Source organism: Mycena indigotica (assembly GCF_014461135.1).
Source record: "Mycena indigotica strain 171206Taipei chromosome Unknown Mind.scaff0008, whole genome shotgun sequence".
Lineage (NCBI taxonomy): Eukaryota > Fungi > Basidiomycota > Agaricomycetes > Agaricales > Mycenaceae > Mycena > Mycena indigotica.
This window is the reverse complement of record NW_023503007.1, coordinates 1,468,404-1,496,151: the sequence shown is the minus strand read 5'-3', so window position 1 is coordinate 1,496,151 and position 27,748 is coordinate 1,468,404. Positions and strand designations below refer to the sequence as shown.

The following is a 27,748-nucleotide window of genomic DNA, read 5'->3' as shown; positions in this document are numbered from 1 at the left end:
CTGGACTTTTCCTATTGTCAGTATAGTTATAGCACACCTTGTAATACCTAATCGCCCCCGAGTTGGGGTGGATTCAAAATTGTAGCCTTCGTTAACATCTTGCATTTCAATCTCGTGACAGTGTGACACCTTCATCTTGCGATAATTTGCCACGACAATGAATCAGCCTATTCAGTTGAATGAAGGCTCCCAGACTCCCGCCTTCTTTAGCTTCCCACCGCAATGAGCGCTCTGCATAGTCTGCTCCTTGCGACTATCATTGCGTGGTCCACGAAAGTGGTGATCTCCAGAATACTGGCTGTCCGAGCTGCGATTCGGAGTCTGAAGTTCGTCTCCACACATCTGTGATCACCCACTTATCTCGCCAGTGCTCCGTATGGCGGACTCCTCGTCTTCAATCCATTTTACAGCCTAGCAATGCTCGCTGGACGCATGCGTTACCCAAGGGAACAAAATATTGGGTCGTGGCAGTCCAAGTTTACGCGTGAGTGCACAAAGATTTTGAATCTCCTTTGCTCACGCAAGTCAGCATATGCCCGCCAGCGCTCGACGTGTGTTGGTGCAGTTATCCTTAACGATGCCATTCCCATCGTCTGGTTTTCGGATGCTGAGGCGATCAAGTACATTACTTCTGAGTCGGTTATGTTCCAAAAGGACTCTGCAGCGGTATGCCATTGATTCTGGTCTATTCGTCTTCCTCAGAGTCATATAGTACGAACCCCTCAATTTCTATGGAATGAATCTCGTTGGAACAGAAGGCGCTGACTGGCGACGCCATCGCCGTATTTCCAACCCAGCATTCAACGAGGTGCGCGTTTGTCCACATCATTTTTTTTTTGCGCCGACAATGTCCTAGACTGGTAATGCCTTCGTTTGGAAAGAGGCTATTCGCGTTGCAAATGAGTGGTTTGCGCAGATCGATAACCGCATGCAAGGAAACCAGCCACTTGTGATCAATGCAAGGGAAGAACTTCTCCAGGCCGCTCTCCTTGTCATCTCATCTGCCGGGTTCGGTCGCCGAGCCTCTTGGGCAGAAGATGGTCCCGTTCCCCCTGGCCATACCCTCGCATTCCGTCAAGCAGTATCCTCTGCTGTCGACCATCTTCACGCCAAGGTGCTGACTCCCGATTGGTTCTACGCACTCTCCGGCCGCGTATACGTTCCTCTCGTTGGGAACGTCGCGCGGGATACCCGAATTGCTTTTGAAGCCGTGCGAGTACATATGCAGGAACTTGTTGGACTGGCGCGCGCATGGGTCATCGAAGGAAAGGTTGGAAACAACAACGAGGCGGCCTTGTTGCGCAATCTAGTCGAAGCTAATATGAATGCGCCGGAAACGGACGACGGGGAAATGGGAACGAAGACGTTGGCTGAGGATGAGCTGCTCTCGAATACCTGGGCGAGTAACAATCAGTTTGATCTGAGAGCTAATGCTCATTTCTACGCAGACGTTTTTACTAGCTGGCCACGGTGTGTTTCGGCGGCATATGAACTATCCTTTTACTCACACATTTATCTAGAGACAACAGGTCACACTATGACATTCGCGGTCGGGTTGCTCGCGTTGTACCCCGATGTCCAACAAAAAGTATACGAAGAAGCGGTCAAACTATGGCCAAACGGTGCGCCGACCAACGTTACAGAATCGCCATACAAAGAAACCGTCCCTAAACTAGTAAGTTGATAATTGTTGCCAAATGGCTAGTGTTTAATTGTCTAGTCGTACACAATCGCGGTCATCCATGAGACCTTGCGACTCTTTCCCGCTGTAATCCGCCTCCTCAAGCTCGTTCGTGAAGATGCAATCATCCCGTCCTATCGTTTCCATTTGTCAGCGTCGGGCACACCCGAAAATTTGCAACATATAACTGTTCCCGTGCAAGCCGGGAGTCAAGTCATGGTTGATATTCGCGGACTACACCACAACCGTAAGTTTTGATGATATAATCTGACCAATCTCATTCCCTCCGCCATAGCGATGTATTGGCCCGAACCCGAAGAATTCAGACCTGAGCGCTTTATTGACACAGAGTCGTATCGCTGGCCTCGAGATGCTTGTATGTCTTTCTGCTTCGCTACCCCCTCGTTGGTTGAATTCCGACAGTCTTGGCGTTCTCTGCCGGCCCGAGAAACTGCATTGGCCAAAGGTTTGCGCTCACGGAAGGCGCATGCATACTTGCGTCGCTTTGTTCGGAACTTCCAGCTTGCCGTTCCAGAACGTTTGCGGGGGTTATCGGTGGCGGAACAGAGGGAGTCATTGATGGCATGGGGACCTGGAATTACGATGCAGCCTTTGAACTGCTCTGTTGAACTGAGTCGACGGAAGATTTAGAGACCAAGATGGTCGTAGTTTCATTATTGAGTATGTAGGAAATCGGTCTGTGTATTGACACATGATCCACTACCATCACGTGCAATTTTATCCTTGTCAACAAACATGCGCGACGCGTCTGCTGGTTCCTCAACTCGCGTAAAGTCCCGCGCTGGGCGTGCTGCTCCTTTCCCCCCAACCACTTTAACAAGCCCATAACGACCAGAGCGGACATCCTCATCGCCATAAAGCCAGTCTACATGGAACGCATCGCCAAACAGGCGAAGAACCACGAGTTCAGAAAATACATCATCCCAACAGTTGTCCAGAGGCTCTGGTGCGTGCAGTCGCTTCAAGTTTTGCCGTTTTATACCTGCGGCAGATTAAACCGTATCTGGGCAAAATCAGCTATGACTCATGGCTATAGGCGACAAAAATCGATATCAGTATTCCTTGCACTCAACTTGCACTAGAACCTCCACGATCCGATCACAGTCTCCTTGCAAATGGCAGTCAAGCGCCATCGTGATCGCCGGGCGCGGGCGTTGCTCTATTGAACGGCGGTGCTCCCCTCCCGAGCCGCTTCTGCAATCAATGCGCTGAGGTGACGAACAGGTCCAAATTGTCCAAAAGTGAGTGTTGCAGAGATGTAGTCATCATCTAAGCGACCCGTAGAACCCACGAGCCGCCCAAATCTTGGAATCTAGGTCAATGTCCAAGATATTTAAGCTCTTGGAGCAAAGGCGGAACTCATCTCAGTCGCCCTCTTCCCGATTTCGCTACTGCCACTGCTAGCAACACGAGGATGACTAGTACCATGACCCCAGACTCGGAGCCCATCGTGACATACGATATTAACATACCCTATCAGGACAACAATGTGGACGCCACCAGCAAGATGAAGTATCCACAGTACAAGCCTACATGGGACCCAGTTTGGTTCGAGCCACTTCCCGAGTTTGTCTTCGTAGACCCCGCAACCCGTGCAGCCTCACACAAGCCCCACTTGTTGTCATCTCTCGGCGTAGTGTCCGAGAACTTGACGCCAAAGATGGGGACTGTATTGCGAGGAGTAGATCTGACGGAATTGACGACGAACGCCATGGCCAAGGACGAGTTGGCTCTGCTCATCGCAGAGCGTAAGATCGTCGTGTTCCCAGACCAGGAAGCGTTCATCAATGCGGGTCCTGATGTACAGCAGGGTTTCATGGACTACTTTGGGAAGAGAAACTACCAGCCGGTTTCGGGGAGTATTCCCGGTGCGTATATCTGTCTCATCTTAGTCTCTTGTGCGCCTCTCTGACATCAAATGAATTGCAGGTCACCCAGGATTTCACATCATCCACCGAGACGGTAACAGACCTGAGCTTGAAGCTTTCTTCGCGAGGAAAACTACATCATGTCTCTGGCACCAGGACGTAAGCTATGAGCGACAACCTCCAGGCTATGTGATGCTTGCTCTCCTCGACGGACCAAAATGCGGAGGGGATACCGTTTTCGCTGCTACAGATGATGCATTCAGGTGGGTATCCGTGCTCTCTGTTCTGACATTGAATGCCTCTTTCAGCCGTCTTTCCCCGACTTTGCAGAATTTCTTGTCGACTCTTCGCGTAACACACTCCTCTGCAAATATGCTCAACCACACCAAACTCGCGGGAGGCATCGTGAGGAAAGATCCAGTTACGTCCATCCACCCACTGGTTCGCGTCCACCCAATCACCGGCGCGAGGTGTTTGTTCATCAATGGTGAATTCATCACGGGCGCTGTCGGTTTGAAGGATGTCGAATGGGCCGCCCTTTCGGATTTTCTCTTAAAACACATAATCGAGTCGCATGACGTTCAAGTGCGTGTTCATTGGCAACCCAAAACAGTTGTTATGTTCGACAATCGCTCTACTTTGCGTGAGTGTAATTCAATACAAGTCTCCGCTCAGCCCTGATTCCGCTCTCGGTTAGATACGGCTGTGGTGGATTATGTTGACGATGACGGTGCTCAACCTAGACACATATTCAGACTAGCTGCGATGGCAGAGATACCGATGGCGGTGTAGGATTGCGCGAATTCTTGAAATCTGGGCCAGAGGTTCAACAGGATTCATTGACAATGACCGACGTCAACTATTAGGAATGCGACTCACTACAAGAAGATTTTGATACCTTCATCACAAACTTTAATGGATTAAACATTTTGAATCAAGCCAGCCATGCATTGAGGAAGTTGCTCTGCTCCATGCTAACACTTTCCGTCAGTAGGAGAGTCAAAAATAATACTCTGAATACTCACAGCCAATGCCCTTAGACCACAATTAAGACAGTATATCGTGGTCTTATAGTAGACCCAGTCAGGTGTCGTGTCGGCGTTACAGAATGAACATTTTCTTGGTACTCCGTCGGGAACTTCGGGAGGATTTGCTGGAATTAGAGGCGTAATTTGTATTTTAGAGGCTGTAGGTGGTGGTGGGGCGGGGTGCTGATTAATTGGCGTTTCTTCTTTGGATTGCTGCGCTACCATTGACCGACGTGTGCGTTTGCTGGTGGAGGGCTGAACATCCTGACTTGTCAGTATACGATTGATCATGGGCCAGTGGCGGACCTGATTAGAAAACGAACTAAGGACTACCGGAACATAGTCCTAGATAATTGTGAGCAATGTATTAGTCCCCGGAAAAATAATTTTCGTGGCACCTCGTCTAATCCGGAGCCGGAATCATCTTCCGACTCTTCACGGTTGAGCTCAGCTTCGTCCCATTCAGTCAGGGGTGCCACAGATCTTCGTTTGGGCCGGTGTTGTTTGCGTTCTGGGGCGGGGATATCACTGGCACGTGGGATGACAAGATTCGGAGAAGTGTCTGCCTGAGGATGTTTATTCGGATATGTCCCGCTTTTGGAAGGCTGCGCCATGAATAGAGTATGTGCTGAGTCAAACTGGTGAGTGTGTACGTGCTACAAGAATTTGAGACCAACTCCAAGTTACGAGGAGTCTACGGATGCCTTTGTACTCGCGGGATTTCTTTTTAGCACCGAGCGCCTAAACAAACGCTTAAGATGGAAGCCACTGCATAAAGAAAGTATTGAATAGACCTGTAATTCATCTTCGACGCGTTCTAAAGAGGTTGCATGCTCTGATTTGAAAAGCTCGTCCAACCCATCCTGGTCGAGAACGACTATGCGGCCAGTGGTGTCCCGTCGGATAATAGCTTTGTTGGCACGGTCTTCGGCGAGACTAATGAATGCAATAAGCTTCGTAAATTCAGCTCTTATATGAAATGAGGGACACACGCAATAATTTGCGCGAGCCAGTCTTTCTTCTTAACTGACGATGAAACCCGTGGATGACTGCGATGTGGCGCGTCAGCGATTCGTTCGCAAGTGGCCAACGACGAACACACCTAGGCCTATTATCTAACGGCTTATCGGGGGTCCCCATAACGATGTCACGTTCTTGGTCGGGCATCTTCCACACGGTTGTGCACGTCGACGAGAAAGCAAAAGGTGGTGGGAAGAACGAAACGGCAAATGGGCATTGATGGGCTGTGACAAATGCTTGATGGGGTCTGGAACGTTCTAATTATTGACCTGTGCTAAACTGAGGCTTTGTGAAAGTGAGCAAGTAGCTTGAAGTGAAAGTAGACTGAGATTAATCAATGGCAGTGTTCTTCACTTGAACCTAGAAACCAGCGTTGTGAACTCTGAAGGAACTCGCAATCATATAAGCATTCTGTGAGCCATCGCGATCACATGATCTACTCCAAATCTTCAACCGCGCGTACGAGGGGAGGAAACTAGAAAATTATATATTAGAGTTGTCTCTCTCTCGCTTCTCATATCAAATCACGCTCCACCCCTCATCCTTTCTACTCATTGTAACTCAAACCCGCTGTGAATTTTGTGTCACGGTGTGCGTCACGCGATCACGTTACCTCATATCAACCTCCTCCTCCAACCTCCTTCCAGTTCTTCCACATTACGATGCTTGCGTCTCGGCCCGTGCAGCACCTTCAACATCACGACTATCTCAACGCGAAGACGCCTGGACGCGAAAATTCTGGCGTCCATCGAGGAGTTGGTGGCGCTAAGACTGTGCAAGGCAAAGGGAGGTTAGGTGTTGCTGGGGGTGTGTCGCTTATCATTGTTTCCTTGCCCCAGTTTTCGCTGATGCTCTAGGAGCTGTCTCACAAAAGGACCTTGCCAAGACTGCTCCCCGACTCGTAACTCAAACTCAAAGCCGACCGCTTCCCTTGGGCGACAAGACACCGTTCCCCAACCAAGCTAGTCGATTCGTAACGCCTCTGCCTGGCGAGGAGAAAATAGCCAAGCTTAATCTCGGACTTGCTCTCAACACCATCGACTCCAAGCCATCAGCGCCAACGTTTGCTGGGACCACCCCAGACAGTGTATTGCGGCCAAGTTCTTCTCGCCGTCATGGTCGTACCCCCCGTATCAGCGGGGGTGCGTTGGTGGGCAAGACGAGTTTTGTTACGCCGATGAATAGCGGGAGGCACTGGGATGTTGACGAGGGAGATATTCCAGTAGAACTTGCAGCACCTGCTCCCGAGCCAGCAGAGGAGGACGATTACGACGACATTGAGTACATGCCCCCTAAACTTGGTGCATCACTTTACTTTCTAGTTTGCCCACCTTGCTCACTGCCATATTTAGACCTTCAGTATACTCCTCCGCTCGACTTCGAAATTCCCGATTATAGCCAAGCCGGCAAGGCCCTCCTCGAACGAATGCATTCCTTCCCACTGGCGTCCGAAGACTACCTGTCTTTACCAGAGCCGACCTTCACTTCTGAAAACCTTCATTGTGTCATCGACTTGCCACTGTCTGATACAAATCTGAGTGATGATTTGGACCTCAGCTTGGAGGACCCGTTCGCCCCGAAGTTATCGAATGCTAGGGCAACAGTTGCATCCAGAGCACCCTCCCGTCCCGCTTCGACCTTACGACAAGCCTCAACTCTATCCAGCGCTCGCAGCCATGCTCCGGTACCTGTGACCCGGGCACGGAATGCGCGGCCCATCCCAACCAGTCGACCTATCGTAAACTCGACCACAACAACAACAATGGCAACGAAGAGTATTCGCTCTACAGCTACATTGACCACGAGGACAACGACTAGTACAAAATCAGGACCAACGCAACGAGCCGTTAGTGTGGCTGCGAATATTCGACCAAAGCCAGTCGCTCGTCCGACCCATTCACGAACCCTTTCGGCATCAGCTTTGCCACCAACAGCAATGCGTTCGACAGCTGGACAGTCTGGTCCTCGAGCTGGTCAAAACATCGGCGCGAAAAGTCTCCAGGTGGCCGACAATTTCACCAGCATTTTGGGAAGCAGTGGAGAAGATACGACGGCAGAAGATTTCTTGTTTTCCTGTTGACCAAAGCCATCTTTTCGATTTGTATTCACTTCTTTATCAACTTGGATTGAACGATGTTGACTCAAACCTGTTACTGAGGACGGAACCCAAATTCCTTTGCTTTCCGGACTTTTACCAGCTGCTTGAAAACTTCATGACATCGTCGGAGACAGCACATTTACAAACAAAGAAGCGATATATATTCCAAAGCGCCGCTCATTCGTCCTTGTTATCCTTCTTATGCATATCCTTCAAGTATAACACCACCATCTCGTTCGTCAGCTGCTTCCCATCCAAAATCTTCTCAACCTTGGGGATCTTTGTGATTTGCTCCAGCATCTCCTGCTCCAGATCAACTGTCTTGGGGTCGATGTCGTACAGGAAGTCCCGGCGTTCATCCTTTGACCATGACTCGTAGTTGTCGAGGAAGTTCCGGAATTTGTCGCGAGTATCGTCGGTGTCATCGCGTCCAACAAGTTGAAGCCGCTAGAATGGGGTATGAGACCTGGGAGAATGAGGGACTTCGAGGGACATACGACTTCGGAGTTTGTGCAGTCTGAATAGCCGCCTCCTGGGACGACGACGGCAGCAGCCGCGCGGAGAGTCATGACGACAGCGACGACGGTGAAGAATCGCATGATGATAGGCGTTAATAGGTAATCGAGTTTGACTGGAGAGAGAGTTGAGCTGAAGAGGCGTGCGGCGACAGATAGGTTCGTCGCTTTTGATGAGAATATCAGTGCATCCGCCATGGACTTTTATACTGCACAACTGACTGAGACACGCGGATGTGTCGCCGCTACCCGCATGAGTCTTCCGCGCGGGTCTGAGGTCATCGCTTTTGCTCGATTGATCGTGGGGCTTAAGGTCAGGCCATGTTTTCTCGAGGATAAAATATACTGATTATTATTACACCTTCTACGGCAGTCGCCGTCAAGGAAACGACCGTGGTTACAAAAGCGAGTCGGGCAATGGAAAGAGCGGATATATAAACAGGCGCAAAACCTTATAGCGCGGCGAGGAGCTGCTCCGGGGACACAGGGACGATTGGTTTCTCCGAGACATGTTCGGGCCACCTGCGATGTCAAAGTAAGTTCCACGAAACAGCTAAAACTTGAGTGTAACACGTACACAGTCGCAACAGATGTCTTCTCCGCGACATCAGCATCCCAGACTGCATCCTCCAACCAGGCCAGCCTCTCTGATTCTTCGGAACAATTCTCCCACCAACCCATTCGGATGCCAAGGAGTACGACCAGCTCCCGTAGGGCCAGCACCAAAACGCTCGACGCCAGGGTGATTTTGAATACGAGGGTCAGGTGCGAGTGAAGGCTGGCAACGTTCGCAAGACGCTCTGCCACCGTCAGCACTGCTGCTGCCGTTGAGTCTCCATCAGCCTGCACTTGCAGCAATTGGGAGAGGAAGCGGTTGTGTAGGATGTGGAGGAGAGCGTGTATGATGCCGAGAACGGTGAGCGACGCGAGAGATACGCAGAGTAAGAGGTCTCGGAAGATTAGGCGCAATGGGCTAGGCATCGAGGAGGGCATTTTTGTTGGTGAAGCGGAATCAGTGGATTGGGGAGTTAGTTGGTGCTGGTCGATGGGTAGGAACCCAGAGCTTTAATACGACCGGGAGCGCTGCCCCTCTGGTATTCCATGCTAGGGACACCCAGGGGATCTTGGCTGTGTGGAATTTTAGTACCTTTTGACCCCTCACGAAAAGGGAAATTTTGGGAGTCCTGCGATCACATGCTCGATAATGACTCATCCTCGACGTTCACCCGTCAACAAATCAAGAACTTTCCTTCAAACTTGCCCGCCCATCATCGACGACAACAGACAACAGACAGCTGAAGGTCTCTTCAGAATCAAGCTCAAGTGCCTATCCAAGAATGCCAACAGAGACGATGGACATACGACGCGCGCGCAAGACACGTCGACGATCCAGTTTTCAATAGTGATTCGAGACATTCTCTGCTCTTGTTCGAAGTTAAAACTGTCTTCGCTGAATGGTCTGCGACATCATATCTCGACGTGGCATTTTGAACATCGAAAGGCGTCGACGCTGGCAGGAGTCGCAGGACAACGTCAACCCTGGTCATAGCTTTAGGTTTATAAGACGAAGGACGTATGTGGTTGCAAGCTTTCCCCTTCGATTTTGACGTTCTTTTACCAGCTCGTTGTCTTTCAGGCTTTTCGCACCAAGGGCTAGTTACCTTCCTTCATTCCAAACTTTCGAATCGTTCGACATTCAATTTGCCACCATCCACGAATCACTACGTATATACCATGCGGGTTCAGAGCAACATTATTTTCACTGCGTCTTTCCTTCCCTATGGTGAGCCGCTCACATCGTCGCACCTTGTCGGACAAACATTCCGTTAGTTTTCTCTCGCCCAACCTTCGCCTTCTCTCGACGTGACTGTACCGCCCAATGCGCACCCATGCAACAATCGATCGCTGTAGGTTTCTACCTATGTCTTTCATACCCGCAAATTAATACAAAATCAATGCTAGTCTGCAGGTAATAATCTTGCAGCCCTGTGTACACAAACTGTTGTGGGTCAATACGAATCATGCATCAATTGTCAAGTCGCTGGTGGGACCACGCTCCAACCTGAAGGACAATCTATCATGGATTGTAAGCTTGTTCTTTCATTTACGGCACAGAGCTGCTGACATCTCCTCAACCAAGCTCTAGTTCAAAGTTGCAAGGCGATCAACAAACCCATTAACGGTGCCACGATAAGCGGTAGCGATAGCGCAGGAACAGGCGCGCAAACGAACCAGAATACCGCACCAGTTCAGCAACCGCCTCCTGCAGCACCAACTCAACAGCAAACACAACCTCCTCAGGCGCCTCCACCTGCGACAACCGAGCCAGTGGCAGCACCTCCGCCTGCTACGACCCCGGCACTTGATTCGCCTGCCCCATCAGATGCACCTGTGGATACTCCCGTTGCGGACACACCTGGAGCGGACAGCCTGAGCGACTACAACCTGCCGAGTACAACGCCAATTGGTGGGGCACCTGCCGCCGAGCCCAGCCCCTCTATTATCCCTGCCGTAGGCAGCGGCGGCACCGGTGTTTCAAGTCCAAATGCCAATGCGGATGGGAACACCAACTCTACTGGATCCAGCAGTGGTAGCATTATTGGGGGAGCTTCAGCCAGCACTAACGGGGCTGTTGAACAGTTTGTTCTCAGTAATGCAAAGGCGATGGCTTTTGTTTTCTTCGTTTCTCTGGGCATTATGGTGTAGTAGATAAGTACCGCTCTTCAGTGTTCATAAGTCATCGGACACCTATATCGATGTACATACCAAGTAAATATAGTTCGAAAACAACCAGTCTTCTTGACTCTCTCACCAACATGACTTGTATTATTGATTCGGCCCCATTCGGCCCGTCACGGCGATGTGACAAGTCACGCAGGACCTTATGCCTTCCCCCGTCATCCAGAGTGTGCCAAACGAGATCTGGTTGCGGATCTTCGCTCTAGTGGGCGAAGTAAAGGAACTATATCACGTCGTTCTCGTTTCGCGCCGGTTCAATGCTCTTGGGACAGAGCTACTTGTCCGACACATTACTTGGAACTCAACCACACTCGCAGAGCAAAATCTCCCCTTTTGGGCCCGCAACCGGGGGAAGACACACCTGGTCCGCTCATTAAACATCGTGCTGCCCGCTGTAGGCACCAACTCGGACCAGTTTTCGTCCATTGGTGTGTTATTGTTCTCCTCCGCTCCTCCGGTGCTTACGAGAATTCATTATCTCCATAGCTGCCTTTGACCGCATATTCACGCAGATCGGTCGTTTCCAACGGCTTCACCACCTGAAGCTATGCGGTGGACAGGTCCCAGAGGCCCTGTACTCCACTTTGGAGGATCTGCCTAACGTCGCGGTTTTGACTTTGGAAGGCTGCTCGGTTCCAACTCCACCCGTGCGCATATCGCATTACTTTTCCTTCTCCCCCAGTGGTGCACCACGGCCTTCAAGTGTCATTCGAGTCAAACGTCTCGTCGTATCAAAATTGAAATCGCGGGAGCTGCAGCATGCCTTTTTTCCCCATGTCATCGACAGCGTTTTGCCATTCACACAACGTCTCCCCTACCTGCGCTCCTTCGTCACTGATAACCTGGGCTCACAACTCCCCCCCAACATCGCCCAGAAACTCAACTCTTTAACCATTATCGTGCCGGGCACAGTCAGTGACATTCAAAGCCGTATTGACTTGCTAGTGCAACGGATGCCGAACCTTAAAGAGCTTGTGATCACTTTCAGCTCCGCATCCATAAGCGGGACGTCCTCCTCGACCCAGGGGAGCACCATACCGTCTCTTGCTACCCAACCCGTCGTCTCCCTCCCCCACTTAACAATCGTTTCGGCTCCATGGCCGAGTGCGATCTACGCTATGCGTGGGGCCCCATCTACTGTGCAGCATCTCAACATTAACTCGACCATCTTGAAAAATGTCGATGTTTTGGCCGCCTTGGAGCTCATCCGAGACCATGGCGTCGACCTGAAATCGCTTGCGTTTCGGATTGCCCATTGGGACGAAGAGGCGTTGTTGGCAGCAACCAGGTGTCTTCCACATTCGTTGCGCGCCTTGGAAGTCGCATACTATGACGGCAAGCCCGATGAGGTGTGTTTATTCAATCTCAGTGTTTTTGCTGTCCTGAGTTGTGCTGCAGGGCTTCATCTTTAACCTAGGCATCCATCATCTTCCGCTTCTTCCCCAGCTAGAGATTTTGCGGCTCATTCATCTCGAAGCTATCAATATAGCAAACTCGCCTCGCCTGCTGCCGGTACTTCCCAATCCCAATACTACCCATCACCACCTCCTTCCTGGTCACCACCACCACCACCACTTTCAAACCAATTTCTTGTTCTCCATGCAGATGCAAGCCTTAGCGCAGCCCCCCGGTAACTTTATGCAACCTGCGGTACCCCCGCCACTTTCTGACAACGAAAGCGAGGATAACGTGTCGGAGGACGGGAGCGATGAGGGCAAAAAGGAGGGTGGCCGGGGCTATGCGACGGCGGCGGAAATATCGAAGGCAGAGCCGCTTCGCGAGGCTGTTTGCGTCTGGTCGCGATATAATCCTAACCTCGCGCGCGTGAGAATCGGGCGGGGTCCCGCTAACGCTTGGGTACGCGACCTGAGCGCGAATGCGGCTTCTGGCGCCGAAGGCAAGGGGAAGCGAGCTGCACCGCCGTGGACCGCTGATATGGACGACAAGGAGGCGCAGGCACAGAGGTGGACGGAGATGACGCGGTTGGACTTGATTGAAGGGGAGGAAGAGGATGTCCCTGCACCTACTATTCCAGACAATATCCTTGATCTAACCTTTTGAAGCCAAGACAAATCTTACCAATGTATCTGTATGTAGCATTAGCACTCTATCTACTGTACCACATTTTGTACCTTCTGTGTATCTACTTACAGGTGATAGGTAGAAAAACTATGTATATGCTAGGACAAAAATTACGTCAGCTTCGTGACTAATATCCTTCCACCTCAGAACTACAGGAGCAGAATCCTCACTGCTGCCCACTCGGAAACTGGGGCTCTGCTATGCACTTGCATGTCCTCGTTCATGATCATTGATCCTTCCACCTCAGAACTACAGGAGCAGAATCCTCACTGCTGCCCACTCGGAAACTGGGGCTCTGCTATGCACTTGCATGTCGACGACTGTCATTGCAGCTCATCTTGATGGTAGGAAGCGCTCAAGCCCGGGTTGCCTCCCCGAATCTATGATTAGTCTGCACGACTGCAGAGATGCGGCCACGGCCACTCCCCGGGGGCATCTCAATCAAGAAGTAGATACAACAAGATCGAAGTCGATGGCAAGCAAAAGCCACAGCCGCCGTTTGACAGATTCAGACGACAAGCTTGAAGGCCACACGCACGAGTTGTCCCCTCCTGCCACGACCGACGATGTACCATCCGTACAGCAGCAGCGCAAGCTACATATATGCCAACGAGGTGCGGGCTGGCATGGCTGATTCGCAAATGGCCTTGAGCTGATGAGTTGTAGGACCGCTATCGAGAACCGACATCCATTGTACCCACTGGGAGCGCAGCGCTAGCCGACTCCGAGGATGCAAGGGAGCCGGCGCGGAAATACTCCGTGCGATCGAGGAATGCTGCTAGAACGAGCAACGGGAGCCATCCGTACAGTCAGACATCCACATTTGTCTCTGTGAGTCGCAGATCTACTCAATGGTATATTCTGACATAATCAGAGTCCTAAATCCCCAGCAACAGTTTCCTCTTCCGAAACCTACGTCCAACATGGACGACGATCGCTTGACTCCTCATCGGGATGGTCTTCTGGTCGAGCGAAACACACGAAATACGCCTACGCCTATGCCTACGACACCGGAAAATACACATATTCACCGCCTTCGTCTCCCGACTCCCCTTCCGAGACGAAGCCCAATGCTAGTGGGAGAGCTGCAAACCAGAACGGCGCCCAGCCGCTGTTCATGCCCCTCCGCGGGCCGATTTCGCACCCGTACCAACAGCACCTGGCCGCGCAGTCCTGGGCAGGATCGCGAGATACCCGCGACTACGACGACATCGCGCACCATGAAATCGACGCTAGCCCGGCGGCACCAACTGTGAAGTCTCCCGGGTCGGTTTCGCGACGGACCAACTCGGACAGAGATTTTATGAACATCAGCAATCTGAGCCTCAGTGTCTCCGGGACTGCAACTCCTGATCGAAGCAGGAGCAGGAGCCGGAGTCGCAGCCGGAGTCCACGTGCAGAGCTCCTGCGGGTGGGTGACCGGAGCCACAGCTCGGGAGACCTTCAACCAGCGGGGGAAGTCAACGGCAAGGTGTCCACGAACGGACATTCGCACTCGAAAGTCAGTTTTCAGCCCACAGCAGCTGAACCAACATCGGTGCCGATAGTCCAGCCCGTTCGACGCACGGTATTCAAGATGACGCCATATGGAAACGACGACCCGCTCAGCCTGCGCCAGTCGGCATTTGTGCCATTTGCCTTCGAGGACCCGCCCGCGTCAAAAAAAGATCAGGTACAGGTAAGAGAGTCCAAGTGGTTTTTATCGCCCACGCTCATTCGGCGCTTCCTCAGCGCAAGCTCCGCGGCATGATGAATAGGCTGAGCACTTGTATGGCGGCATGTGGAGAAGATCCAGAAGAAGTTCACAAGGAGAGGTACAGGTGAAGAAACTTCAAGGTAGCTATTGAGTAAATGATGGTTGTCTGGACCACATGGCCGTTGAAGTACTTGAACAGTTTTCCAAGTAAAAGTTGATGTAAAAACATAACAATTCTTTTATGAAAAACTTTTTTGCTGGGTAGAAGGATGTCATTTTGTAGATACAAAAGTATGGGTCTTGAGATTCAGTGCAGGATTAAATGCATTACATAGCCCTTCCTTGATAGCTCCGAAGATCAGCTTGTTGAAATCTACAAACCAATCATATTCTTGTTTCTGAAATGCTCGTGTCCATGGCAATGGCTCGCGTCAAAGATGTCGATATGATTGTTATGGTAACCCAACTACAGCTACCATCAATCATAAGGCTGTTGGATTGAATGGATTCTGGATAGCTTAAAAGCAGTTATCATGCTTGTTGGATGAACCTAAGAGAACCTTTCTCCTTCATGACTACTACTGCTGCCTTTGACTCCTGCTGGAAATGGGTTCCATTTCTTATTGCCAAGAAACTGGTGAGTTCAAAAGGTCAATGAAAGAAATATCTGATTATGATTATTATACCAGGGTGAAGTGGCTTTTTATGGTACTTAATAAGTACTCTGAAAAAAGAAACCTAATGATGCATATGTACTATAGTGCTATCAACAGCTCTTTTAGCATTTGCAATATTCACCTTACACTACCGCAAGGCTCTAGGCAACAGATTCTTTATTATCTGCTCATACTTCATGATGATATTGGGCACAATACAACTATGTCTAGACTTTGTTGATTTGAAACTGTCCTTCCAATCAATACAACAAAGTCTAGCCACAATACCTGTCTACTGTGCTAATTCACCCTGGGATATCTACCCTGCAGCAGAATATAGTCATGTGGCCATCACTGTGTGGCTTGTTTTCACAATTAATGTGTATGTGAGAAGTTTAAACACAGATGTTCCTTGTTGATCAGATAACTATTCTAGCACCACTGCAGATGGAATTTTTGTAAGAGTGCACATATATGTTATGACATTTACCTATAGCAACATATAGATTTATCGATGCTATCATCTATTTGGGAAAGATAAAAAGTTTATCATTCTTCCAACACTATTCCTTTTGGCAACTGCAGGTAGATCTCAGTTCTATGCATTATCCAAATTTGATAAGAGTGTGGTTAGTGACAGGAATTATAGTATCCCTGAATGCTTCAATAATAGGCAATGTGTTAGATAAACGGGTACCATTTGTACTTGGTTTATGCACAAACATTATGCTTACTGCACTTTGTGGTATACTTACAGAGCAGTTTACTATATAATTCTAATATTTTATCTTATTAGGTTATCACATTTCAATCATGAGGTACAAGGCTCATGCTCTAGGCATCTATGCTCTACAGAGCTATTATCAGAGTGTGCTTATAGTCATGTAAGTAGTATTACAACTATAATGTTATTATCACTTATATATTTAAGTCTTGAGTCCGGTGCATTATACATCATTCTGTCAATTTCTGTTATTGCTGCTGGCTCTATTAATGGTGGTGCAAACATAGTTTTCTTTACCTTTCAAGGAATTGCATCACATGTTGTGGTCTGTCATTTGATAATATCATTTACAAACTGACTAATGATATATAGTCAATTGTCCCAACTATTGCTATTATCCGTATTGGACTAGGTTATACCAGTAGCAAAGCCAGTTTAGAACAAGCATATCTTTCCACAAGTAAACTTCTTGTAGTCTGATGATATGCTCTGGGGTTATATGATATTGTTTTGGAATTGTTATAATTTGTACTTAACTTCTTGGAGTTTTTACTATCTCTAGACAATTGCACAAATCATTTACACTCTTGATGCACAGCTTAAATATGATACACAGAATATATTTTTGATATATTGGCCAAAATACCAATTCATATCATAGTATGTTGTATCTTCCCTCATAATATGCTAAGATACTAATAGCAAGCAGTGAGATCTGTCATGACAGCAATCCAAGTCAATATTAGGCTACTCTTCATCTTTTTATTTGGATACAGACTTATCACTTATAATTTAGATGTGTTAGGATTACACTAATCTAACCCTTGGCTGTACTTGGCTGGTCTCGTCCTTTTCAAGCAACTGGTGCGTTGGAGCCAGAATGGCTATAGCTCTTCGACCCAAAGATGATACGATAGATTAGTAATGGACGTAGTAATACAACAAATCTAACAGAATATACAACTAGAGGCTTAAAGTGAGCCAAAACAGAAAGGATAGGTAAGGATAAATCGTCCGCGTTCTTGACAGACGCCTATGTGGATCGCCTGTTCGGATAGCCCCCCCATCCGGCCAATGTCCTGCCGGGAAGGGACAGCGCCATGAAAGTGGCGTGCTAATGACTTTACCAGTCACAGCTTCGGCTTCAAGTGTCCATGACCTTGAAGTTGCCACTCCAACAAACGGCGTCATGTGGGACAATCTTGAACCACCATTGAATCGCAACATCGCAAGACTGAGTCGGCTAGTGGGCTACAATATCCCAGAATCCTTCAACGCATTCTGCAGTATCGTCTCTTTGACAGCAGCGAAGACGAGGCGGATGTTCTTCGTGTTCGTCGCCTGGGTGACGCTGGATGCGGCCTATCAGTGTTGTTGATGGAGACAGACACAGTAAAGACGCACTGGGGGTACACCGTCAACTTGGCGCGGTTCTCCTGCATGAACTTCCACAGGATGTACTTCGCCGCCTTCTTCAGGTCGTTCCCGCCTGCGTATTCAGGGAAGTAGCGCCCAAGCGGAATCTGATGCTTGTGTTAAAAGGGGACAGTCAGAGCTAGATTGACGAGTATGCAAACCTTGGGCAGCTTGCGCTTGAAGACATCGATCTTGTTGAGGAACAAGATGACGCTGGTGCGCAGAAACCAGCGCGAGTTGATTATAGACTCGAACAGGTAGAGGGACTCGCGCATGCGGTTCTGGTAACAGCATCAGCGATAGACCCGGAAAGACAGACAGGACACCTACCACTCGCCTCTCTTCCTCCAAAACCTGGCCATACTCACTGAGAGCGGTACAGAAGATGATACTGGTGACACTCTCGAAGCAATGAATCCACTTCTTGCGCTCAGATCGTTGGCCACCGACGTCGAACATATGAATCCTTGAAGAAAGTGTGAGCGCAGGCAAACAGCAGAATTCGCAACTGACGATAAATCACCCATAAAAAATCGCGTCTCCGTGATTGCTGTGGTCTTCGCTCGGGCACGAAGAATGTCTTCTTCATTTGGCACATATGTGGGAGCGGCTATTCGATGAATAGAATTGAAGAAGCTTCGCAGTCGCGTCAGCCCTGGCCAAAGGTTTTGAAGAAAGAAAAACACTCACTATCCGGCGCTGTCCATAAGATAAAAGTCGCCCGGGTTATCGTCCACCATCTTTTCGACGACAGGCAATCGCGAAATGTGCCAAATCGCATCAGCAAGTGCCGGCGTCAACACTGCATGCGTTTGGGCAAGGACTTCGGCGGCAAAGGGGGATTCCGTGGTGGGTATCCGGCCAAGCGGCATTCCAGCAAGATATCTCCCGTCTCGCGTAAATGGCACAGGGTCGAGCCCGATCTCGACACCGCTGTCGTCGAGAGTGCCTAATGTTTCCGTCAAACTCCCACTTGTGGTGGAGATGTCGATGTCTGTCTCGCCATCACCTCCCATTGGCAAGCCAGAGCCATCAAGCGGGGTCACTGTCGGGAACGCGCTGAGCAGCTCCCCCACGAGACGTCTGACTTCATCACCCTCCATCGCTATTCGCTCTACACCCACTCGTCTGACAACCCTTGCCAGCGTGGCCGCACTGTCCAACACGTTCTTGTATATTGTTGGCCGATAGACGTCCCGTTCCTGAGCATCGTAGCCCTTCTGGTGAATTATCTTCATCTTTGACCTTGTCAGCCAAAGGAGCCGTGAAAAGAGAGAGAAAGCAACCTGTTTGACGATGGTGGACTTGCCAGACTCTCCGGATCCCAGGAGGAGAATCTTGCATTCCTTCTTGAAGCGCTTCGAGTCCTCGTGAATAGTGCGGTCAATAGCCTCTGACCGTGCCCGCTCGGTGCGGGCTTCTTTCGACGCTGGCTGGCCCATAGAAATGTCGGAAGTGTCAGAGGGAGGGAGGAAAAGCGGGGGGGTTGTTCTTGAATAGATAGCGAGGGAGTAGCCTGTCGCCGCCCTTCCCAGCCATGAGATTCCCAGCCAATCGTGGAAAGTGAATGACGCACCTTCCTTAGACCTTCCTTCTGCAGCGGGCCAACCTCCACACTAAGCCCCCTCAATTCGCTGGTCGTTCTGGGGAGTGTCGTTGCCTGCGATATCCTGGTAGAACGGAGACCAGAGCCGAAAGTCATTCGAGTGCATGGTCACCGTCTGAATTAATCAAGGAACCCGGCCGTTTTCGGACGGCAGCTGCCAGCTGTCAACCGAAGATCGGGTACAGTCAAGTAGCCAGGTTTTTTCCTTCGTGACATACCACATTGCTTATCACTTGTTTGGACTATTCTGCAACTCGCTGCTCGAGCATGGAACATTTCAAGGATCAGGATGTTTTTTGTGAACTGATCAAAATGGCGGCATTGGATTACATTTGACTCCCCCATTTGTCCGATGTCCCCGCTGCAGGATCGAGAAGTTGAGAGGTCAAATGATAACGGCGGCAATCCAACATCGACAAAGCTAATAAGCAGCCAGAATTTCAGCCGCTGAAGCAGTGGTAGTACTACTAGTATGTACAAACAACTTGAGATACAGTGATATACTTTTAGACGATAAGTTGACGCTACAGATGTTAGTGGAAATGGAAAAGTTATTGTGGTAAGTAAGCAATTGGTGTTGTTGAAGTTAGGGTTTAGAAGAAGGAAGGCATCGATTTGGACCTGAGATTTCCTGTAGCTGGCAGTCCCTTCACCCTCCTGCCCTTGGATTGGCGTTTTGGCGAGGACTCCTTTGCCCTCGTTTCCGAAGCAAACTGGTCGGCTCCATTTGGGCCGTTGTCATGGGCAAGATTGGGAGCTCTCCGCCGCGAGGCTTTACTCAGAATCGTGTCCAAAGTAGTCTACAGAGCCGATCATTGAATAAATGTGGGGGGCGGCAATAAAAAGGAAACACCAACCCAGGCCGACAGCCGTCTGTTCCTCTTGTATGATTCCGCAACACCGGTGGCCGTAGTTGGGTTCCTGCGGTCGTTGGCCGCCCGCGGTTCAGGCTCGTCGCCGAGTATAAGATGACGTGTTGGACCATCTTCAAGCTGGGATCCCGGGCCGTCTACCAAGCTATCTTGGAAGCCGCGTGTGACAGCCTGAACAATGGCCGAGGTGGGTTTGACCCACTTTGGCGCCCGCAGGTCGTCGTTGAGCATGAGTTGTCGTTTGAGAGCGAGCGGATTGTGGAATTTGAGATCGTCGTCGTCGCCGTCATCATCCACCGTGACGATGCTGTCTTGGAAGGTATGCGCAAAATCAGTTGAGTTAACATGGTCGAGTAGAGGGTTGTGAGATCTAGAGGTGATGTCGTTGACTTGGTCTTCGAAGGTCTGTGCTCGATGCTAGAGGATTATAAGATTACTTGAAATGGCAGAAAACTGTAAGACGAACCAAATGGATGGCGGATACGTTCTCTTGAATCGCGATGGGTGCATTAGTGTCTGTGTCGTCGAGCAAAGGCTCTGATGGAGAATCGCACTGATGACATATTAATCTAGGCGATAAACCGGGCAAATATGAGCTCGTGCTCACATTAGATCCATACAGCGTCACCCACGACACTGGGGAGTGGATCTCCTCTTTAGTTTGTCGATAGTAGTCGGTGTCGCCAAACGAGTTGCGTGCCGCTGGACCGGCCAAGGAAGCACTAGATGCGGAAGCAGCCTTCAAGTTGGCGGAAGCCTGAGGAATACGCAAGCGGAGCGACGAGGCTTTCGCTTTGAGTTTGTCGAACATTGTGGGGCACGGAGATAAAAGCAACCTGTAGGCGACCTGGTTGATATAGGACGGCTCCCGCCGGCGTAGAGAGTCATTTTTGACCGGAGCCACAGAATAAGGTTTCGATCATCCCCACGGCCGTGGGACCTTTCGCCTCCGAGAATAGCAGCAAAGAGTCGAAGACAAGACGGTCAGTGAGTGGGTCCACTGGTCTGTTCCCATGTTGTCTTGATCGTTTTATCGATTATCGATGGGGATTGCGATGTGGACAATGTGGACTCTCGACGGCCATTGGGTGTGCAACGGCAGAACCCGGGAGTCAGGGTCGGCGGCGAAGTAGACTTTAAGGTACGCTAAAAAGTATTTGCCACATATCCGCCTGCCGGACCGAACGACGACATCCGAGTCGGACCCTTTTGGCGCAATATTAATATCTTTGAGTAGCCGCGTCGCACCAAATTATGGTCCAGGACAGTCCCACCTACAGTCCAGTCTGGAGTAACTATGTGAGCATTTAGTGCAGAGGCGATAAGTAGTCACAAGGATCGATACCTATATAACCAGATACCTCGATAGGGAATCCGAGACGGTACCATGGCAAAAGCATAAAAGAAAGAAAACCAGAGTGGTGTATATTAATAGCAAGCACGATTACGACCATTCATTGCCAACCGTGGGGAGAGAAGGAGAAGCCGGCGAGTGTCCGCCCAGGCAAACGTCGGTGGCGATGCCAGACTGCAACGGACTGCAACTTCTGACAAGATAAATCTAAGAGAGGAAGTCAGCCACTCTAGCGTCGTTTTTGCTGGATGCATATGATAACGAGCGGCATTGCTCTTCCCCGTGAATGGAGGGTTGGATGATACTGGATAATTGGCCGACAGTCAACCCAAGCCGAATAACCCCTCCAATTCTAATTGAGGCTGTTTAGACCGCTAGTCATGGCCCCCAGTTTATGTGTGATGTTGATGCCGCGGCACAGCCTGAGGTCTCGAGGTTCAAACTCACACTCGGAGGAGGAGGAGCTCGAGCGACGAGGAGAAGGTTGACAAATTGATGGCGCACGTGCCACACTTGATCTTTATTCAACCACCTCAACATGAATGCGGTTGCACTAGTCCGAGTCACAGTGCCACATGCCATTTCGCCCTGGACCATTGCTTTCAATTCCTCCTCAGCTCATTGAGGAAAGCCTCCCATGGACCAGCCATCATAATGCATGTCTAACCGGTTTCTCCACCATTGGCTCCGCAGCAGCTGAACTGCGCACCTTGCTTGCCGACGACTCCAACGCAACGGTGCTACCAATAATCCCGGGGGCCAGCCTCAAGTCGGAACAGACCATCATCCGCAGCAGTCAAGAAGTTGGGTCGGAACGGGTTTCTTATTTCGTTGCATCCAATGCCCCCGAACAACTCACGAACAACTCTGCTTTTTGGACCCTAATAGTTCCTGTATTGGTCCCCGAACGTGACTTGGGGCTCGGGAATGCAGCTGGCGTCCCAGGACGAGCGGCTGATCGCAGCCATGGACTCCGGCCAACCAAGTACTTAACGTACTTGGCCCCGCCCGGTGTAAAGACAAATCATCTTGACGAGCTGAACTCAAATCCGGCGGGCATGATCAAGGCATGATTGGCACTATGGTGTGAGCGTCCCGGCGGCTGGTTTAATGCGGTCTGAGATCACCATGTCCTCTCTTATTTTCCACCCATCTTCACTGCCCATCGACTTCATTCCACTATGTCCTTCTTTCGACAACTCTATCCAAGGCAACCTGTCACACATGTACAACTCCCCAATATGCACGAGGACTCTGGGGCCGAGTGGGAGTCAGAGGCGCTTTTACTTCGACCGGGTGACCGCCAACCAAATAAACGACGAGCGCTGGAATTTTCACAGTCGAGGTTATTCATAAGGCTAGCGCTGGCGCTCATCCTTGTTGCATTGGGTCTCCTCCTTGCTCTCCTCGTTCCGTCGAAGCATATTCCAAGAAAGCAGACCACGAAACCCTCCAATGTGGCCGAGCTCGAAACTCCCGACTTCTTCCTCCCCGCCGCACGCGACTCCGTCGCTGTCTTGCGTGCTCGCCAATCGGCAACGTTGGCACAGGCAGCTGCCCGTTATACTCTTAAAACGGGACGTACCCCGCCGCGAAACTACGACCTCTGGTTCCAATTCGCCAAGGAGCATGATTGCCTCATTGACGAATACGATCAGATACACCGGGACTTCAAGCCATTCTATCAGCTTGCGAAGGAGGATCCAGTTTTCTTTCAGAGGATGATTGATGCGGCCTCGAAGGCGGTGTGTTCTGCCCATGGATTACGCCCTGGTGCTCATGGTTGACCAGATCAGAGATCACGACAAGGAGATGGCCCGATACGAGATTAAGGATGGGACGGTGACACGAACGCCAGGCGCGCAGACTGCCTATGCGGGGGATTTGCCAATCACCTTGGGCAAAGTTTGTCGCTTCTTCACTTGCGTTGCATCTATGGACTGACCGATCCCGAGTTCGCGCACATCCTCCCTGACCTCACTGTCATTATAAATGGCCGAGACCAGCCGCGGGTGGTCTTCGACGTGCGCCAAACTGGGCGGGCCATCCGTGAACGCGCTTTGAAACTCACCGAGAAGGCCGCATTCGACATTGTGCCAAAACCTGAATCATGGCAATACTTCGCGAAGCAGCCTGGTTGTACGATTATGCGAAGCCCTGCGGGGTTTCCCGAGGTCGCCAGTGGCGACAGCGCATGTGAGGTCCTGTTTCTTCGTGGTCTATTTGACTGACCTCCAAATTAGTCCTGATATCGAGTGCGAAAAGCGACTTCACCGAGGATCTTTACCCTGTTCTGTCTATGGCCAAGATTAGCCCTTGTTTCGCGGATATTCTCTTTCCTATCCAGGTTGATACACGTTACAATCCTCATACTCGATACTAATGCCTCGGTAGTACTACTACATGCGCTCCTGGTGGTATCGCAAGTTTGCCTATCCCAACAACATCGCCTGGGAGGACAAGAAGTCTCAACTTTACTGGCGCGGAATCGCGAGTGGCGGCCAGATTGTGCATTCCAACTACCACAACTTCACCCGCTTCAAGGTCGCCGACCTGTCGCGCGCCCATCCTGACGAGATCGACGCGAAGATAACGTCGTTTGCGAACGAGCTGTGCGCCCCTGAAGTATGCGATAGGTCGGCGATCGTTGCAGAGTATGGCATCGACGAGATGAGGACGTCCAAGGAAGCCGTCTATGGGTACAAGTACCTGCTGGACGTTGATGGGACGACGTTTTCGGGGCGATTCTTGGGCCTATTGAAATCAGGGAGCTTGGTCTTCAAGGTCGGTCTCTCAGCTCAGTGTCCGAAAACGGCGCTAACGCTCGCTCAAGATGACACTTTTTGAGGAGTACTTCAACGGGTGGCTCCGCCCATATGAGCACTACATCCCTGTCGCCTCTGATCTCTCGGACCTGCTGGAGAAACTCGCGTGGGCGAAGGAAAACGAGGCTGAAGCTCGGCTGATCCAAGAGCGTGGACGAGAGATGACCGAGCAAGTCATGACAGACGAGCAAAACGATTGTTACTTTTCCCTGGTTTTACTCGAATGGGCCCGGTTACAGGAGATTTCACGGAATGCTACTGGATTTCATTGAAAGGAAAGAACAGCGTCGGATTAAGAGACCGATCAACAAGCTTTCATGATCAGTCTCGACTTCAATTATCGGTCATGGGAGGGATGATGGTCTATTGGAAACTTTCAAGATGATCTAGGCCTCTCTCGGATAGCCTCCTGCTTTAAGTTTCACGTATGTCGGGTCGATACGAGTTCGTTCCACCACCTAGATCATTCGTGAAAAGTACAAGAGCGGCCCACGATAGACATACTATGCTACACGTGGCCTCTCCGCGCGCGTCATAATGTCGACTCCCGCAGGAGCCAATCCAGGGAGGTGGTATAAGTCGACCGGTGAAAGTTTGGAGTAGAGAATGGCTGGGCTGGGACTGGTTGACTACTAGTATGTCGGGACTGATCTGTCTCAAGCTTGTATGTGTCTCATGGCTCTGACAAGAGGCCGAGGAGAGATGTCGAGACTCATTTGAGGGTAGCGCTCACCCTCGTCTGTTGTCAGAGTCGCCCGGTACCCACACATGGGTCCGTATGGTCTTATTATCATCATTATTCTCGAGAACTGGCCACCGAGAATATCAGAACGGTGATATTACGCGAAGATGCACACCATTCTCTATCTAGTTTGACATTGTGCGACTAATCCTCGCAGACAACAACGATATGCCAAACGACTCGGACATCTTGCTCTACAGCGGGCTTGAGTGGCTCGAGCCGGAGCACCCTGTTGGGAAGGTGCAAGGGTCTCAGGCTGTAGTTGATGTCGACATCCATTCACAGCCAACCTCTCCGCGATGTAAAAAATCAGAAACTTGAATGAGGCAGTGAAGCATGCTAACTTAATTGCAAACTTCTGGGCAAACTGGAATGACCTGGGGCCAGGCATTCCAGGTCGTCCAGCCGGCCAGAATGCATTTTGGGCCCAGAAGGTATTCTGGAAGCATAGTCGCCTTCTAATCCCAGAATATGTTGTGGGCTCAAAAGATGGTTTTGTTAAGTAAAATACAGCTCATGTGCAGTCCAATATGCCATCAAGTTGTGATATTCACGGTGAATAAGGTACATGCCCCGCTCTGAGAATGCCCGCATGCCCTCCGGCCTTCACCTCGACACATTTGCTCCAGGGATCCACGGTTGTTGATAGCAGCGCGCGTTGTGGATGGCCGCGAGGGGGAGAGTAGCACCCACGCCAGCAATGGCACTGGCGGCAAGCAGTGTTGGGGTCGACAGGGGGGGGAGCACCAGACGCGACCGTTACCGTCGCATCGCAGCAGCGGCAGGGTCAGTCGGCGCAGCAGTCTTGACGGCTGCAACACGTGTTAGCTTTCATGATTTCCAATGTAAGCTGCAACTCACCAGACTTGAACGCGCACACAGACTTCACGCATCCCCGCCTGCCACCAAGCCCACACTCGGAGTCACTTTTGCACGACCACACACGGAGACGCCGCGGCCGGGCGGCTCCATTGTCAGATGATTGCTGGGTCCGTCTTGAGTCAACCTTGCATATAACGTAGCCCGCAGTCATTGAGTTGACGAGTTTGGAAGAGTGCAGCCTTGTGTTTGCGCAATTTGCAGTGGATGCGGGAATTTGATGAGGTTTGAAGCTTTGATAGGTGTTCGTAGAGGATTGAGTGCCCGAAGGCGTGGATTTGAGGGTCGGGGGAGGTGCAGTGTGAGTCTTGCTGTGGGGGAGGTGGGGGGAAAAGGAAGGAAGACGGCGAGCGTTTGCACCGCATTTGGCAAATGATGTGACATCTGACATCAATCAGACTCGGACCCTTGAAGGGTCCGAGTCTGAGTCCCATTCAGAGTCTTCGCTTTCCGCCGTAGAGAAAAGATTAGGGTCCACTAGACAAAGGCAGTCATCTGTAAGGGCCGTTGAATCGCGTGACATGACATTTCAATCCACCAACAACACACCGGCAATTAAACCCGCCCGCTTGTTGGCTAGAAACTCATCAACTTCTGCCCAATATGTGTCTCCGATGTACCCAAGGCACTCGTACCACCGATGCAAGATTCCGATGACTATTCGAGGATCCCGGACGGGAATTTCATCAACCCATGCAAGCTTCGGTCCTGGCTTTATTCTGGAGCGGAACAAGAGGAAGACGAGCACATCGAGATGCTTACAGCCGCCGAGGAGCGTTTTAATGACATCTACGGGGAGTTCTTTAATCATCGACAAATGGGTCAATGCAGGAAGGGCCAGGAGGAAAGGCGTGATCAGCGGCTGGAGGTTGAAGTCCAACTCGAAAACCTCCAAATGTGTAAGGTTTCGAAATCGAGGGTCAGACGCGTTGTTAGCGTCTAGCTGGGGATAGATTTCACGCAGAAAGAGGCCTGCACGAAATAGGGTTGCGGTAGAAGGAATGGCTGCAAATATTTCCTCTGCCACTTGTGCTGATGTCTCATGTCGATTCATTGTGAAGCCTGTGATGCCAGTGCAGAGCTTTAGTGCTTAGATCAAACGTTTGATCATATGTGGATCGGCTGCGTCTAGGCTGAGGACGATGCGGCGGACACCATTGGCAAGGAATGGTGGTGGCTTTGACACGGCTGCATGCAGGAAGGCTTCTTGAGCAGCGTTGCCAGTTGAGTCACCGGAGAGGTGTACTTTTCGGAAGATATATGGTTCAAGCCTAAGGAGACAGACTCGGTTACAGAATTCCTGAGTTTTATGAACAAGTACTACGCACCATACAAACGTTCGTTTCGCTACCAACAGCAGGCTGATTATCGATGTGGAATGCATTTCAGCAGCAAGTTCCAGTATCTCTCTCTCCAATTCCCGAGGAACGCGTGTGACGATGTTATCCATGGGTATGAAGACTGTGAAAGAAACAGCAATGTGACTGTACTTAGAGCCTCTCCGGCAACATGAAATAGAATAGAAATAGAATAGAAATGATGCCGTCTGTCAGCGTTACTCAGTGTTACTTGGCGTGACTTCCGCGATCAGCCCCATTCCTCAACGGATTTGCAAGCGTGTAAATGCCGCAGGCCCCTCACACAAGAGCAGACAGGGTTCGATGGGTTGTCTTGATGACCTCAGCCCTTATCCAGTACATCGTTCTTGGTGTGGCCCTATATATTCATCCTCAATATTGCAAAACGGAGTTGCACACATCTGCCCTGTCTGGCCGTGCATGGCTAGATGAACTCTTAGCTGGGCATCCTGATCGCATCTATATTGCACTAGGAATGCGCCGCCATGTATTTCTTGCACTTGTTGTCAAAATCCGGTCAATGGGACATCTAGAATCTGAGCATTCAAAGATTATGCTTGATGAATCA

The 27,748-nt window shown here is 50.4% G+C and overlaps 13 protein-coding genes across 13 annotated transcripts; 7 read left to right on the top strand and 6 right to left on the bottom strand.

The window, feature by feature from the left end:
• Nucleotides 1–222: 222 nt before the first annotated feature.
• Nucleotides 223–2,310, top strand: MIND_00924100 (F-box domain-containing protein; the record flags this gene model as incomplete). The annotated part of the gene is made up of 10 exons (XM_037365870.1): nucleotides 223–326; nucleotides 369–484; nucleotides 530–666; nucleotides 713–808; nucleotides 857–1,470; nucleotides 1,521–1,588; nucleotides 1,644–1,675; nucleotides 1,721–1,928; nucleotides 1,977–2,057; nucleotides 2,105–2,310. 10 exons carry the CDS (start codon nucleotides 223–225, stop codon nucleotides 2,308–2,310), a joined length of 1,662 nt encoding a protein of 553 aa, XP_037217282.1.
• An 818-nt stretch (nucleotides 2,311–3,128) lies between these two features.
• On the top strand, nucleotides 3,129–4,362 carry MIND_00924000 (TauD-domain-containing protein; the record flags this gene model as incomplete). Its single annotated transcript, XM_037365869.1, has 4 exons — nucleotides 3,129–3,570; nucleotides 3,632–3,833; nucleotides 3,879–4,213; nucleotides 4,268–4,362. 4 exons carry the CDS (start codon nucleotides 3,129–3,131, stop codon nucleotides 4,360–4,362), a joined length of 1,074 nt encoding a protein of 357 aa, XP_037217281.1.
• A 128-nt stretch (nucleotides 4,363–4,490) lies between these two features.
• Nucleotides 4,491–5,807, bottom strand: MIND_00923900 (uncharacterized protein; the record flags this gene model as incomplete). Its single annotated transcript, XM_037365868.1, has 8 exons — nucleotides 5,701–5,807; nucleotides 5,591–5,647; nucleotides 5,393–5,534; nucleotides 5,276–5,339; nucleotides 4,997–5,226; nucleotides 4,905–4,943; nucleotides 4,596–4,853; nucleotides 4,491–4,544 (listed from the first exon to the last, which is right to left on the bottom strand). Exons 1-8 carry the CDS (start codon nucleotides 5,763–5,765, stop codon nucleotides 4,491–4,493), a joined length of 909 nt encoding a protein of 302 aa, XP_037217280.1. The 5' UTR covers nucleotides 5,766–5,807.
• A 428-nt stretch (nucleotides 5,808–6,235) lies between these two features.
• On the top strand, nucleotides 6,236–7,698 carry MIND_00923800 (uncharacterized protein; the record flags this gene model as incomplete). The annotated part of the gene is made up of 3 exons (XM_037365867.1): nucleotides 6,236–6,425; nucleotides 6,479–6,919; nucleotides 6,971–7,698. The coding sequence occupies exons 1-3, from the start codon at nucleotides 6,281–6,283 to the stop codon at nucleotides 7,696–7,698; spliced, it is 1,314 nt and encodes a 437-aa protein (XP_037217279.1). The 5' UTR covers nucleotides 6,236–6,280.
• A 195-nt stretch (nucleotides 7,699–7,893) lies between these two features.
• Nucleotides 7,894–8,429, bottom strand: MIND_00923700 (uncharacterized protein; the record flags this gene model as incomplete). Its single annotated transcript, XM_037365866.1, has 2 exons — nucleotides 7,894–8,163; nucleotides 8,214–8,429. The coding sequence occupies 2 exons, from the start codon at nucleotides 8,427–8,429 to the stop codon at nucleotides 7,894–7,896; spliced, it is 486 nt and encodes a 161-aa protein (XP_037217278.1).
• Nucleotides 8,430–8,683: 254 nt separating this feature from the next.
• On the bottom strand, nucleotides 8,684–9,224 carry MIND_00923600 (uncharacterized protein; the record flags this gene model as incomplete). The annotated part of the gene is made up of 2 exons (XM_037365865.1): nucleotides 8,684–8,753; nucleotides 8,809–9,224. 2 exons carry the CDS (start codon nucleotides 9,222–9,224, stop codon nucleotides 8,684–8,686), a joined length of 486 nt encoding a protein of 161 aa, XP_037217277.1.
• Nucleotides 9,225–9,965: 741 nt separating this feature from the next.
• Nucleotides 9,966–10,937, top strand: MIND_00923500 (uncharacterized protein; the record flags this gene model as incomplete). Its single annotated transcript, XM_037365864.1, has 4 exons — nucleotides 9,966–10,014; nucleotides 10,062–10,138; nucleotides 10,194–10,317; nucleotides 10,372–10,937. 4 exons carry the CDS (start codon nucleotides 9,966–9,968, stop codon nucleotides 10,935–10,937), a joined length of 816 nt encoding a protein of 271 aa, XP_037217276.1.
• Nucleotides 10,938–11,100: 163 nt separating this feature from the next.
• MIND_00923400 (F-box domain-containing protein) lies at nucleotides 11,101–13,031 on the top strand (the record flags this gene model as incomplete). The annotated part of the gene is made up of 3 exons (XM_037365863.1): nucleotides 11,101–11,398; nucleotides 11,457–12,319; nucleotides 12,369–13,031. Exons 1-3 carry the CDS (start codon nucleotides 11,116–11,118, stop codon nucleotides 13,029–13,031), a joined length of 1,809 nt encoding a protein of 602 aa, XP_037217275.1. The 5' UTR covers nucleotides 11,101–11,115.
• Nucleotides 13,032–13,618: 587 nt separating this feature from the next.
• Nucleotides 13,619–14,876, top strand: MIND_00923300 (uncharacterized protein; the record flags this gene model as incomplete). The annotated part of the gene is made up of 4 exons (XM_037365862.1): nucleotides 13,619–13,666; nucleotides 13,719–13,883; nucleotides 13,927–14,730; nucleotides 14,784–14,876. 4 exons carry the CDS (start codon nucleotides 13,619–13,621, stop codon nucleotides 14,874–14,876), a joined length of 1,110 nt encoding a protein of 369 aa, XP_037217274.1.
• A 2,503-nt stretch (nucleotides 14,877–17,379) lies between these two features.
• Nucleotides 17,380–18,986, bottom strand: MIND_00923200 (Heterotrimeric G-protein alpha subunit; the record flags this gene model as incomplete). Its single annotated transcript, XM_037365861.1, has 7 exons — nucleotides 17,380–17,479; nucleotides 17,533–17,651; nucleotides 17,706–17,825; nucleotides 17,875–18,010; nucleotides 18,058–18,180; nucleotides 18,235–18,782; nucleotides 18,831–18,986. The coding sequence occupies 7 exons, from the start codon at nucleotides 18,984–18,986 to the stop codon at nucleotides 17,380–17,382; spliced, it is 1,302 nt and encodes a 433-aa protein (XP_037217273.1).
• Nucleotides 18,987–19,743: 757 nt separating this feature from the next.
• On the bottom strand, nucleotides 19,744–20,833 carry MIND_00923100 (uncharacterized protein; the record flags this gene model as incomplete). Its single annotated transcript, XM_037365860.1, has 4 exons — nucleotides 19,744–19,950; nucleotides 20,008–20,439; nucleotides 20,489–20,575; nucleotides 20,630–20,833. The coding sequence occupies 4 exons, from the start codon at nucleotides 20,831–20,833 to the stop codon at nucleotides 19,744–19,746; spliced, it is 930 nt and encodes a 309-aa protein (XP_037217272.1).
• Nucleotides 20,834–22,557: 1,724 nt separating this feature from the next.
• MIND_00923000 (CAP10 domain-containing protein) lies at nucleotides 22,558–24,473 on the top strand (the record flags this gene model as incomplete). The annotated part of the gene is made up of 6 exons (XM_037365859.1): nucleotides 22,558–23,121; nucleotides 23,168–23,281; nucleotides 23,332–23,572; nucleotides 23,620–23,723; nucleotides 23,771–24,160; nucleotides 24,210–24,473. 6 exons carry the CDS (start codon nucleotides 22,558–22,560, stop codon nucleotides 24,471–24,473), a joined length of 1,677 nt encoding a protein of 558 aa, XP_037217271.1.
• A 2,439-nt stretch (nucleotides 24,474–26,912) lies between these two features.
• MIND_00922900 (uncharacterized protein) lies at nucleotides 26,913–27,290 on the bottom strand (the record flags this gene model as incomplete). Its single annotated transcript, XM_037365858.1, has 2 exons — nucleotides 27,151–27,290; nucleotides 26,913–27,093 (listed from the first exon to the last, which is right to left on the bottom strand). Exons 1-2 carry the CDS (start codon nucleotides 27,270–27,272, stop codon nucleotides 26,913–26,915), a joined length of 303 nt encoding a protein of 100 aa, XP_037217270.1. The 5' UTR covers nucleotides 27,273–27,290.
• Between the last annotated feature and the right edge of the window lie 458 nt (nucleotides 27,291–27,748).